This window comes from Teleopsis dalmanni, chromosome 1, assembly GCF_002237135.1.
Source record: "Teleopsis dalmanni isolate 2A chromosome 1, ASM223713v2, whole genome shotgun sequence".
NCBI classification, from domain to species: domain Eukaryota; kingdom Metazoa; phylum Arthropoda; class Insecta; order Diptera; family Diopsidae; genus Teleopsis; species Teleopsis dalmanni.
Window position 1 is genome coordinate 43,080,705 of NC_051846.1, and position 14,622 is coordinate 43,095,326.

Genomic DNA, 14,622 nt, shown 5'->3' on the forward strand with positions numbered 1-14,622 from the left:
ATATATAATTACATATATATAAAAATATATTTATTTATTCATTTATTTATATATATAAGAATTAGAAGTAGGATTCTATCCATAAACGTACAATATTTATTTTACACCGTTGTAGCTTTGATATAAATTTTTGTCATAATATATATATATAGCAAAAAAAATCATTTTTGACACATAAATCCATAATTTAATACAATATAGTAAGGAGAATTAAATAAAAACCAAATTTGACTTATAATTAATTATTTTAAAAAATTTATCCATATACTCTCAAACCACACTTAATTAAATATATAAAATTTTATTTCTGTATATAATTCATTCAATAAAAATGTGCAAATAACATAGTTAATACATAAATCATATAACTAATATTTTATTATATATTTTATAAAAAAAATACTAATAGCAATATTTGTTATAAAACAATTGATGAAAAACAAAAATGGAATAAATTTAATTAAAACCAGAGAATATATATTAAACATATCATATTATATCGTTCAGTAAAATTTAAATTTCCAATTATTGAACTGTTTAACTCTATCCGTATATACATATGAATATGTATATATATTTATTAAAAGAGAAACCTACATAATTTGTCTTTTTAAAGATATAAATTTTTAAGTTTGCTTCACAACACATTTTTTTTATAACTTATTTTATGGTATGAAATAGTTTTCTGTTTTAATATTTTTTATTCGTTATTATTATAAGAAAAATATTTATATAAAACGCAGCGTTTGCAAGTTACGTACATATATACTAATTGTTAATGGTATTGGTGTTATTCTATGCTAACATATAACATTTGTTAATTTGCATATATAAAATGGTTTTAATAAAAATATTAACAAAAACAAAATTTTGAATTGCAATAATTAATGCAATTTTTAAATTTCTATTAGTAGTAACTAGTTTAGTTTTATTTAATCATTTGTATATAATTTATTTATTATAGTTCAATGCGCGCTTTTACTGTTAATAAACGCTTGTTAAACGCTACTTATAGTTTTAAAACTATTCAAAATTTATTAAATATTTTTAAATAAAGTTAAAGTTAAGTTTTATTGTTTTTAATTATTAATTTATTTTATATATTTTTTCCATCTATAAACTACATCACAATTATTAGAAGCTAAGTGTGTAAATATATTTATATATATATAAATATATATATTTATTATTTTAGTTATAAATTTGTATTCATATTTTATTAACTTTTCGTCATAATGTTTTTTTTTTGTGTATATAATAATTTTGTTTAAATAATCGCACAACTTTTAAATACGTTTTGAATAATATTTTAGGTTACATATAATATATATGAATATAAAATAAATTAATTTTCATGATTGAATAAGTTGCATACTAAAAGCAATTCAGGAATTACAAACGGATTAATAAATGTTTAGATTCAAATCAAGATATTGTTATTAATACATATTAGTGAACATTTAAAATATTCACAAAAAAAATGCTTGTACAATCTTATTTGCGGATATTAATTTATTTTGTTAATGTCACAAATGTCATTATTTTGCTTTTTAGTTTGAGAGTACAAAGAATAAAATTTAAAAATTTATTAAATTCACATTAATTTTCAAAAAATTTCTTAACACTTTTTTGTAAGCAACATAATAAATACAACCAAGGATGCATACTGATTTTGAATGAAATAAAAATATAGTGAAATAAATATAACAATACGTGGTTAAAAATTTAATATTATTTTTAATTTAAGGAATGTAACAATTTTTTACTATCAAAAATTCGTTGTATTCATTAAACTCCTTGTTATAAAATTTAAAAAAAGGTTCTTTTGTATAAAATTATGCCTTGTAAATTTATTATTATTTTATTTTTTTTTCTTGCGAAATATTTATTAATTTTTTCCCGAATTGCTTTAGTTTAATTACAAAATAATTTTTAAAATATTGTTAAACTAATATATATAAGTTCCATAGTTATTACATATTTATTAAATAAAGTATATAAAAACCCTGCGTGTATGCTAAAAACTATATTCTAAATTATATATGATTGTTAACAAATTATATACTATTAAAAGTTATAAAAATAATATAAAAAAAACGATGATTATATACTATAAACTTTTAGCAATATTAATAAATTTACCTATTTTTAACATTTAGTACATTATAAATAATAAACATTTAAAATTGGTAATTGATGTTTGCGCACAAAAATTTGATTTTTAATTCCTAATAGTTTGGTAGTGTAATTATACATATATAATAAATATTTAAAATTAATAGTAGATAATAAAGCATATCATAATTGTTTGTTGTATAATATATACCCACGACCTTATACAATTAGAAATTCCCTTTGAATATTTCATTTAAAAATAAAACAATTTTTTTTTAATTATTTACATTAATTTTGCAATTTTTTTAAATTTTTTGTTTTAATATCATTTACTTTAAAAATTTATAATTTAGCACTGTAATAGAACATTAAAAGAGTAAAAATTGTTTTAAAAAATCAAAAGCAACATATAATAAAGTATGCGATGCGATCTATCTATATGGACCATTAAAAGAAATAGAAATGAAGGTAGGAGTAATAAGAAGTTAAAAATAATAGATATGCACACAATATTAATTTGCTCCATTCTGTTATTCAGCATATATAGAAAAATATATAATTAATTAAATGTTTATTACGTTTCTTATATAGTCCACACTATTTCAATAATAGTTTGTCAACATGTGTGAACTGTAAGGACACAACCGAGATCATACTAAAATAAAAATCATAGCTTCGAATCTAAAGTTTTTTTCGTTCCAGTTATGAGCCCGGTTCATTAAAAAAAATATATCGGTTTGGTTTCAATTTTCGTTCCGATAAAAATATCGGTTTTTTTTAGTTTAGTTCAACTGAATCCATTTTATGAATTTGTGTTAGAAATTAGTGTTTTTGCTATGGTGAAAATCATTATATTATTTCATTTAAAAAAGAATTGTTTACGAATTCATTCAATAAAAAAAATAAAACTATACGTTCCACACAAATTCTGTTCGGTTCAGTTCCGATTTTCGTACCTGAAAATATATCTCTATGGTTGTTTCGGTTCAAAGTCTTAGTGAAACGAATCGTCTTACAATAATTTTGAGTTTATAGAGAGATACTTTATGTAGGTAGTTTTTTTTAAATATGAGCACATAAAATCCACAAATGTATGATTTTTTTTGAATTGTATTGTGTAATACCAAAGTTAGATAACTATCGAATATGATAATATGTGTAAAGAGTATTTAAGTTTTAGAATATTTTAATAATATATAAATATAATATATATGTGCTCTTAACACTACAAACTTAGAGTTTCATACAAGAGGAACCCCATAAATATAATATATATTCATACTTCATACTTGCTATCAGAGCAGCTCTAATCAAATGTTTTGAGTAAAACAATTTGTGCTATAATGCGAGAATTTCTGCAATAATTATGCTATCATTTGAGTGAGCTCAGGGGTGTAACAAGGTTTTTTTGTTTTCTTACACCGAAAGATTATAGAAGAGTTTGAAAAAAAAAAAACAAACACATGTTCTACGGCAACACCGCGAAGGGTTGCATAGTTAATAAACATTGAATTCGCTTAATGTGAAGTACGTATTTGCCTTTACGTAAGAGACTTTAAGGGTTCAGATGATTAAGTAGTTAACAAGCATTAAACTCGTTTAGTGTGAAATGTATAATACTTTATAAAGTTTCTTTTACAATATATACTATACTCAAACTTTTAGTAATTTGATTTACAGTTAAGCAATATTGTGGGCATATTTAAAATTTAAGAAAAAAAATCAATTTTATCAAATACAGACAATAGTCTTTCATATAATAGTGTTATGACAGTACTAACAGATAGTAGCAGTAAAAAAAATTTTATTAAAAATATTTTTAAAACTAAAAAGGTGAGAAATGTAAGTTTTTTAAAAAGTTTTAGTAAGATTAATCAATGGTTTATCATTATTAAAAATGTATTAAACATTTTGAAATGTAATGAACATTTTGAAATGTTACTTAATAAAATGTTCAGTATATAAAATTACAATGCCATAAAATATTTTTGTTATTTATATATTATTTGTTATAGCAGATATACTTGTTTTTAAAAACAATATAAAACATTTATTAGATGTAATTTTTTTATTTGCGCTTATTTATTAAGAGTGTAGAAAAATGCTGTAAGCATTTTTAAAACTTTTTTACTGATATATACAATAATTTGTAGTATAAAATAGATAAGATCTGTAGCTAATAAATTCATTTTTATAATATTCCACATTCACAATTAATATTTTCAATGTAACTATTTATGCTTTTTTCTAAAACATTTAAATTATAAATGTCATTTGACATTTGCAAGACTTAAACTATTGCAATGTTTTACAATTATTTGTTTAAATTCTAAATTATGTTTTTCATTGAAGTTTCTTACTGATTAAATAGTTTAAAAACACACACATTAGCTTATATATGTTTATATAATATTACGAATATTAAAAAAGAACATATGCAATATATTTATATGAAGTGCAGTAACAATTACTAATTTAATCTTTTTTAAAAGGTACCATTATTACGTTCCTAATTAATTCAAAGTGTTAAAAACGTAATTTCATATATACGTTAAAAATTTTAAAAGTTAAACACAATTAGAAATACAGAACTTCCTTACTAATTTTTGAATATAGTATTATACATTGAAACCAAAAGTGTAAATAATATTTAATATTTAAAACAATTATTGAACATAAATATCATATTATAATTAAATTGAAATCTCTTTTTTGTTTTGTTTTTTGTCTTTACTCTTAAGTTTATACTTTACGTATATTATAAGGAAATAAAATCCATTGTATAAAGGTTATGTGTTTAAAATGAAGCTGTGTTTAAAAAATTTAAGTTAAAATTACCAACTGCTTTTTATACTATGTTTTATATGTATTAATATAATAATAATAATAATCGTAATAGTAATAATTTAACACCAAGTAATTGTGTAGTATTGATCAATTTGTTATCAATTTAATCCATGAGTGCGTTATAAAATATTTCAGTTGTAATATTACATTACTAATTACGTTAATAATTAAACTTCGGTAATAAAAAATATTTTATTTTTTTAATTATTTATGAAAAGGTTATTTAATATAAATTAACAAAAAATTTCACAAATTTATTAAAATTTTATGTATTTACTACATAAAAAGGTCAATATTTTCAAGCCAAACTAAAAAAGTTTTCAATTATATTATATAAAATAGAAAATTTAAAAAATTTTACGTATGAGTACGTTTTGTTTTTGGAGGCTTGTTGCCTACATTTTGATTGAACAAATGTTCAAAACTTTGTATCGCAGTAGTATCACTGGGCAATAAGCCCTGTTGAATCATGGTAGTTTCATGCACATTAACGTTGTTAGTGTCCAAAGGCGTTACACTATCAGATAATGTATTTATACTACCAGATGTAACAGCTGCTGTTGCCTTCGAGTCTGGTAAAATGATGTCACCACTGCTATTGTTTATAAAGTTCTCACCACTGTATTGATTATTTAATGTCTGCTGTTGCATCATCATTATAATATACCACCATTGCGCTAAAAGGAGGTTTTGTTGTTGACTGTCTAAATGCTTACTCGATTCTGTTGTTGTTGTTGTTGCTGTTTGTGATGATGTTGTTGTTGTTAAATTACTAAAATAAGCACTTGGAACATCAACTGCTTTAACAAATTGTAAAAAGTTGTTGTTGTTAGTACACAACTTTTTCGTTTTAGTTTTGTTGATATTTTTTTTTATGTTGTTGTCAGAAGAATGCAGAAACGATCTAAAATAAATATATATAAAATTATTATATGATTTTACAATATTTAAGAACTGTATTTAAGATTTTAAAAACTCTATTTCTTAAATCTATTCTTTATTAATAATAAAACACATTTTTCCTTATTGACTCACTCGATATAGTTTTTTTATCAGTTAGCTTATTCTCCACCATACCATATATTTGTTGATGCGTAGTGTGCATGTTTACTAACTGCAACTTGGGCTGGACTTAAAGGTCCAAATTGGCTATACTGTGTTGGAAATTGTATGTGTGCAGGCAAAGGGTGAGATGGTATAACCTTATAGAGAAGCATATAAAAAATAGAGGATTTCGAATTATTAATTTATAAAGAAATACTTTTATAAAGTAGTGCTGCAAAGTTTCGAGCAGTTCGAATCTATTAGAAATCGAACATTGGGATCGAAAAATTTGAAGACTCGGAAATACTCGAATTTATTTTCTTTTATTTTATACAAAACGCATAACAGCATAATTTCAATCACCATATGGTGTTCGAACAAATTCGAATAGATCACTCTGTGTTCGACCCAAATGCTCCTCAAGCATTAAAACGTTTAATGGTTCCAACAGCTCGAATAATATTTGAAGCACTAATATAAATTAATATAATGTTTAGAAATTATATATTATTTCGAATATTCAAATATTTATATTTTTAAATAACATTATATTATTTTACTAATATGTAAATAGATTCTGTCAATTATTAAATCATTGTTATTCTAAAAAAAAAATTATTTTGCTTTTTACTTCTATTTAATATATGTAAAAGCAATATTTATTGAATTATTTATTTCTTAATTACATCGTTTATATGTAAAATTTACCTGACGACTTGAACTGTTATGTGCAGGCGGTGGTGCAACTACAGTACGATTATAAGCATATGTAGGTGCCGCTTGCGATACAAAAACTGTTGGTCGACGATACATGTCACCACTTTGGGCGTAAATGTCTTGCTGTAACATTGCAGCTGTTGAGACTGCAGTTGAAGATGGTGAATTTCCAATTGGTGTGTTTGATTGGTGGTGCGGCAGGTGCGACTGTTGCTGTTGTGTTTGTGATGTTTGCGTTTGTTGACGATAAACTTGTGGCGGTCCCCAAGATGGCGGACCAGCGGCAGCTGCAACCGCTGCAACTACAGTACCAACAGCTGAAGAAGATGAGCTCTTAGAATGTGCTAACGGAGGTGCAACATTTGACGATGAAGATTGTTGCATATAACCCGAAGTGCATGTTGCTGTGGAAGCTGTTGATGGCGCTTCTCGTTTATGATGTGCTGGTGGGGCTTGTGTGCTAGCAGCCCATGATGAACGCTTACTATCAACTTGTGGTTGTTGCTGTTGTTGAGGAGTGTATTCATAAAATTCAGTTGGTTCCTGTTTTGTTGGTATATGTGGTAAACTTGTATTTTGTTGTGCATTTATATTAGTACTACTGCCATTATTGTTAGAAGTTGGCATATAGCTCTCACTTTGTGCCATAGCCAATATACGTTTTTTCTGTGATTGGCCAGGCTCATATTTAACACTAGCATGCTGATAGTGAGGCTGTGACTGTGGCTGATGTTGCTGCTGCTGCTGTTGCTGCTGCTGTGGATGTTGTTGCTGTTGTTGGTGTTGATGTTGTTTAGGACTGTTGTTGGTACTGTTACTTGAAGCATGGTGACCACGTCGACGTGCATCATCGTTATCACTGTCACCTACGGTTACGCATGGTATTACTAAATGTATATGTTTGTGACGATTTGTAGTAGAATTGGAAGAGGAAGAATTTGAGGTTGAGTTAGGATTAGAGGATAAAGCAGGGGCTGAAACTATTGGATTTGCACTACCACTGTTATTGTTAGACATAGTCATGCTGCCAACAATGTGGTTATTGCCACTGCTACTATTGTAATGATGGTGGGTAGAAGTGGAAGTAGAAATGGAATTGGTGGAGGAATTTTGTAAAACGCCGCAATTACTAGCTGAATGTTGATGATTTGGTGCATGTTGCTGTTGTGGCAAATGCTGTGAATGCAATTGGTGTTGTTGGTGATGATTACTATTCGAATTAGAATGAACTAAACTATGTTGCTGTGCTGAAGAACATGTGACGGTATTAGTTAATTCAGACCCAGTTACTCCTGCACCAAAACCAGTTCCACTTCCGCTTCCTCCCGAAACGGACGCATGAGATGCTGATATTTGAGATGATGTTGATGTATATTGGTTGCTACTACTATTGTTATTACTATTATTATGGTTATTGTTATGGCTATGATTGCTATTGCTACTTGTACTAGGTTTATTAGCAATACTATGATGGTGAGAATGAATTATATTTGATGCAGAATGGTGCTGATGTTGTGCTTGCTGTGATTTTATATTAGTATTTGTTACTGCCGTTTTGACAGCAGTTGAAGATGATGTATTACCATATAATGGAACAGCCTGATGCTGCTGTTGTGACTGCATTTGCGGTTGTTGATGGTGATGGTGATGATTGTGTTGACTATGCTGTTGCACATGTTGCGAATGATGGTGTCCACTGTTACGGCAATTTAACGAAGATGACGACGTTGAGTGTTGCAGCATAGATGAAGTTGTCTGTGACTGCGCATGAGCACGTTGCTTTACAGGTGCAGCTGGAACTGGTGGTTCGTTAGCCTCATCTTCACTGTCAGATATTGTTATTACTGCGGTGGGCGAAGGTGTATCATGTATGGTTATTGTCTGTTGTTTCACAATAGCACCATGATGCTGATGTGAATGCTGATTTGGTTGCTGATGATGAGCTTGGTGGTGATGATGGTAGTTACCATTACTACCACCGTTTGCGCCACAATTATTAACAATATGATGATTACCACTACTATAGCCGGCATTATTGCTGGTAACGTGGGGCTGATTAGAAGAATTACTACTGTGGTGATGATTACTATTACCACTTGCATTTACAATATCTAAAGAATGAATTAAAGTAAACAATTGATATGACTAAATTAATATAGGATATACGTACTATTTGATGATGCGGAAGTAACAAGAGCACCACCATTTCCACTTCCACTGCTATAACCACTTACGTAGCTACAGTTGTGGTGATTATGGTACTGTGGTGAGACATGTGTAGTACGATTGTAGCGGTGCTGATGTGGTGGAGAACTCTCTTTTACTCTCTTCTTTACCGGTGACAATTGGTTATTTTCCTTTTTGTCATGACGTGGTACGCGATAAGAGTTTCCTTTGCTTCTATTGGTTAAAATATAAAGATTAATATATAATCAAATTTGATATCAACTAGAAACGTACACTAAATGATGCACTGGAGACTCCTTTTTGAGATCATTGCGTGGTATATTCAAATGATGTTTTGGATAGATTTCTTCAACATTAAGAAAAGGTGCTGAATCAACGATTAGCGAATGCGCAGGTGCCTGCTGCGGCCATGATGGTACTAGCGCCATTTGCCGACCAGTTTGCGGCCATGCTACACCGCTGGCCTGTACGCGATTAGTAAGGAGCATGCGCTGCCCGGATGTTGGTTCAACCATTGACACCGGTACTGGTACATTAACATACTGTTGAGGAGGAACCTGTTAAGTTATAATTGTAATTTTAGGTATATTTAAGATAGATTCAAGCCTGTAACTTACTTGTAATGGTGGTTGCATTGTTGCACTACCAACAACAACATGTTTGGTAGGGCTAGGCATCGCTTGGTAAGAAGGTGGACATAGTATATTGGATACCAATTGATTATGAAACGTATCGGTACGCCCTTGAGCATATTGGCGTCCAACATTTCGTCCACCATAAATCTGATAAAGCCCTTCATAAGCCAATGGACGTTCACGTACTAAACGCTGTACCTGACTTGTCAACTGATTATTAATAGTGAAAGTCATATTTTCTGTAGTGCTTGGAACAAAATTAGTGACAAGTGCTGATGTTGGCTGCACACTATTTAGAACAATAAAATTAATAACAAAAATAGATCATTTCAATTTATTCTTACGTGTGAAAATCGCCTCTTCTACAAACTTCCATCATTTGCACAGAAGCTTTAACATTATTACAATACACATAATCCACAAGATGTGTTAAACGTGTAAATGAATGACTTAAAGCCTCTGCAGGTGTTAAGCGTCTCTCTTGATCAATTGTAAGCATACGTTTTAATAAATCAATAAACTCACGACGATCGGTTTTTTCAGCCAACAACTGGCCACCTTCCAAATCAGTCGGTACGTTCACCTGCCCAATATCATCCAGACAATTAAATATGTATTTACGTGCCTCTTTACTTTTTGTATTAGTTTCAGCTTCATGCTCCTCAGTTGTCTTTAAACGCCAGAAAGGATATGTTGAATCCACATCCCGATAAAAAAATTTTGAGGTTTTAGAAGCGCTGTTGAGCATATGCTCTGTTGGCAGTCCCTGGGTTTGTGATATGTACCTTTCAAAAATATTAACATTTTTTCTAAATGTTTTTAATATTAAATATAATGTCTACCTACCTAATTTGATCAAACTCAGACGATCCGGGATATAAGGGCCAACCCAAGAATAGCTCAGCTACAACACAGCCCAATGACCACATATCAATTGCCTCACAGAAAGGCAATCCCAAAATAATTTCTGGAGCACGATAATACCGCGATTGTAAATAAGTATTACAAACTGTTTTGCTAACATGTGAAGCACTACCAAAATCAATTACTTTAACTCTATATGGTTGTCTAACAGGATCCACCAACATAATATTTTCAGGCTTTAAGTCAGCATGTATTAAACCAAGCTGCTTTAATTTTAACAATGCAGTTAGCACCTGTAAGGAAAATACAATTATAAAATCATTTATTTAATAGAAATAAATGTAATAACAAACCTGTTCCAAAATAGGACGTATATATTTTAGAGGAAGTGGTGAGAATTTATTCTGTTTAAGAAAATCATACAAATTTTGCTCAAGCATTTCAAATACCAAGCATGTATGATTTTTGTGTTGAAAACACTCAAACGCGCGCACAAAATTGAATTCATCAGCATTTTCTTGGCTCAATCGAGATAAGATGGATACTTCAATTTGACCCTGTCGTGCATATGAAGGATGATTCTTTAAAATTTTAATCGCAACAATTTCAGACGTTCCACGTTTCCAACACTTCACTACTTGTCCAAATGTTCCACGACCCAAAAATTCCAATACCTTTTCGAATATATTGAATATAAATACTGTCAGTACTATAATGTATACCATATATATAAAACCGATTTTACCTCATATTCTGCTGAGAGTGAATATAAGACCTCATGTTGTACCAATTGATAATCACCATCGGCGCCACTACTAGAACGTTTGCTGGGGGGCTGCGTATTAGCATGCCCCCCAGACGTAGCAACTTTTGTGTGCGCCGTTTTGATGCTGCTATTAGACGATGGTATTGTTACCGAATTGATGGGTTGTGCTGCAACAGACGCAGTTGTGGCACTGTTACTATTACTATGGCTATTACTATTATTTATCGCTGCAACTCCAGTAGTTGTATTCACTTCGTTATTAATGCTATTATTACTAGGTCCAACTGTATTCGAAGAATAGTATGAATCCAGACAACCACAATCACACTCTATATACAAAAAGTAGATCATATTAGTTTAATTTGATAAAATATTGAATGCAGTATTTAAGACAAAATTTTTGAAGCAATAATTTTGATTTTTATTTTTTTTAGTAAAAAAATTTTTGATTAAATTTTGCAAAAATAAAATAACGAAAAATAACATATAAACTATTTTTAAACATGAAAATGAATAATTTTACTAAATATTAATATTAAAAATTTCTGAAACTATCCACTCACGTAAAACTTTTCGAAACAACTGCAGCGAACAATATGGAAAGCGAATGATGTACTTCTCGCAGAGAACTCAGTAGGTGAAAGCATTCTGCATTCACCATTTCAAAATACATTTTATTCATTTCTACGTATATTTTTACTTTTGTATTTCCTGATTTACACAACAGAATAAAAAGAAAAAAATTATACGTACAATTTAATAAAACGACTTATCTGTTTAAATACGAAATATTTTTAAATGAACATTTATATAAATTTATAAAAGGAAGTTTTACAAGAAAATAATATAAAAATGGCGGAACAAAGGAAATTGCGCGGTTGGACAAGAAGCTTGGAAAATTGGAACTGTTGTGTTCTTTTAAATATAATTATTTCGATCTATGTGACGCATTATTTTTATAAGAATGTGACAGGTAAACGATGCTTTCAAAGTAAAACATTAATGATTTTAAAATAATTCTATTGCAATATATATATATATATAACAAAATACGGATGAATAAAAAGTATAGAACACCGAAATAAAAAATTCTATAACAATTTTAAGATAAACGATCTCTTACAAAAAAATAAAAGAAATTTTAATTTGCAGCTCGCTTCAGAGAACGATTGAAAGAAAATTATCATGATAGACAGAAAATTCTTAAGTAAAGATAAAAAGTTAATATTTAAAAAAATAAATTAATTTAAAATTTACATTTAGAAGCACAAATATCAATCTTAAAGCTATATAAGAGAAATCAGTGTTTTCATCACAACCTACAATTATGTGTAGACAATCTATCTGTCTCTATAATCATAATTAGAACTGGAGAAGATTCATCAGCTGACAAATGTTAAATCGAATTTTATACAAAACCATATTTGAAAGAGAGAAAAGCAGTTCAGAACGAAGTAAAACTAAAATTTCGTTTTTTTTTCTAATTTGTATGACTAAGATTAGCCGTAATTTTTTCTTTCAGGGTTGTAAAAAAACAACATTAAGTGCGTTTGGTAGCTTATCAGTGTGGCAAAAAAAAAACAACAAGTTCCTTGCTTAATATTGCTAATATGCATGCAAAACAACAACACTACTTTCTTTCAAATGACTCATTTCAAATCAGTGATTTAAAAGTGTTTACATTCATTGTTATTCATTTGTACTCATTTCAAACACCTGATTCGTAATTTTTTTTTGGAAAGTCATAATTTTTGTTTACATTTATTAATTAAAAATGAATATTCAAAATGAAAGATCGATTATTAAAGAGTTATTTAGGAAAAATAAATTATTTTACTTTTCAATAAATTTTCTCGACACATTACGGCAAACAATCTGAAATAAAATGCAACCACCAAATATTTGTTTATCTTTTTCTTCGCAATATGTCAAAAACAGCTTACTCAAACTCATAAAAAGCCATGGAAAACTTTTATATGGGGTATGTTCAATGTATTCATTTGCATTTGAAACGTATTTGGAACTCATTTGAAACTAGTTGAAACCCATTTCTACAAAATCAGCAATTGGAACTTATTTGCGCATATGAAATTTTTTATGCAGAAATCAGTGATTTACTTCTCATTTGTGATTTTAACCTAAATCAGTCATTTAGGGCCAGTGTAAACATTTTAACGACTGTAGAAAAAAATGTTATCAAACAATAAGCGATCTATTGTGAACTTTTATTGGAAATTTCAACCAATATTCCAATGATGTGTCAAAATTTGTAAACAAAAATTCAAATAGAATTTTAAAATTTTTAAATTGGAAAATTGTGAAAATAAAATGTTTTAAAAATATCGAAAATAATGAAAAATAATTATTTTAAAAATATGTATATAGAAATATATGAAGAATATATATTTAGGAAGCATTTAAAATTTTTAACTTATTAGTTAGTTGCTATCAAGTTTATACTTAAAACATAAAAACATAATTTTTTTTTTTTGTAAATGAATTTTCAAAATTTTGTGCATTCTTAACATTATTTATTTTTATTTTTAATTTAATATTTATTTATTTATTTATTTTTATGCAAAATGTAGTTTGCTTGCGTTTTGTGCACATATAATATATAAGATTTGCTCTTTGCGAAAATATAACATTTGACAGATTGAAAGCGTGATGTCAATATCTCGCTTAGTGCATATAGCAAGCAACTTGTTGTTTTTTACCACTCTTAAAGTTCCTGAACGCACATATTAAGTCTCGATGAAACAAATTGGCATCACTGTTAAGATATGTTAAATGCGTTTTTTGTTGCGTTGTGTACAATATGAAATATAAATACTAAAAATTAATCAATTTAAATAAAAGAAATATTGGAAGGGCAATGTTTATCATTTTTATCTTTTATATATAAATTAATTAATTTATTTATGTATTTGAATTTATTAAATAATGAAATGCTCATAAAATTTTAACGGATGACTGGAATTTTGCAACATATTTTCAGTGAACATTCACAATAGACTAATTTTTTTTAATTTGGCAACACTGAAACTTGAGACGTAAAACCTAACTCTGAAGATTTTAAGAGTATTATGATGCTTCACATGGTTTCTTTTGTAAGTTGCTAGAATTTTTTTGCTACTCTGAAAGAAAGATTTACGACTATTACTAACCAAAAGCAATGTGCTCAATTTACAAATATAATTGAATAATTGTAATTGAAAAACTAAAAGCTAATCCGTTGTCGTTTTTAAAAATACTTAGAATAAAAAATCAGTATTGTTTCTATTACTAAACCATGATTCATAGCTATCTAATATAATAATGCTAAGCCATAATAAGTTTAATATGTAGATGTCATATAAAATAATGTATTATTTATTATTTGCTATTAAACTTAGATTTAATATTATTCGAATAATTTGCATTCTAATATTTTTGAATGCAGAATAT

The 14,622-nt window shown here is 27.9% G+C and overlaps 1 protein-coding gene across 3 annotated transcripts in view; it reads right to left on the reverse strand.

Moving 5' to 3' along the window:
* Positions 1–5,840: 5,840 nt before the first annotated feature.
* LOC119672411 (homeodomain-interacting protein kinase 2) overlaps positions 5,841–14,622 on the reverse strand; it is a 78,227-nt gene continuing 69,445 nt past the window's right edge. For 2 of the 3 annotated variants that reach the window (XM_038083452.1, XM_038083454.1), the window contains exons 2-12: positions 11,155–11,504; positions 10,763–11,083; positions 10,392–10,702; positions 9,890–10,330; positions 9,528–9,834; positions 9,184–9,467; positions 8,894–9,123; positions 8,307–8,834; positions 6,715–7,589; positions 5,998–6,164; positions 5,841–5,866 (exon numbers count right to left, since the gene is read on the reverse strand). In XM_038083452.1, the coding sequence (XP_037939380.1) occupies positions 6,024–6,164; positions 6,715–7,589; positions 8,307–8,834; positions 8,894–9,123; positions 9,184–9,467; positions 9,528–9,834; positions 9,890–10,330; positions 10,392–10,702; positions 10,763–11,083; positions 11,155–11,504 (3,788 nt within the window). In that variant the 3' untranslated portion in view covers positions 5,841–5,866; positions 5,998–6,023. Of the gene's footprint in view, positions 5,867–5,997; positions 6,165–6,714; positions 7,590–8,306; positions 8,835–8,893; positions 9,124–9,183; positions 9,468–9,527; positions 9,835–9,889; positions 10,331–10,391; positions 10,703–10,762; positions 11,084–11,154; positions 11,505–11,738; positions 11,804–14,622 lie in introns of those variants that run through there. The other variant, XM_038083453.1, reaches the window with a different exon arrangement.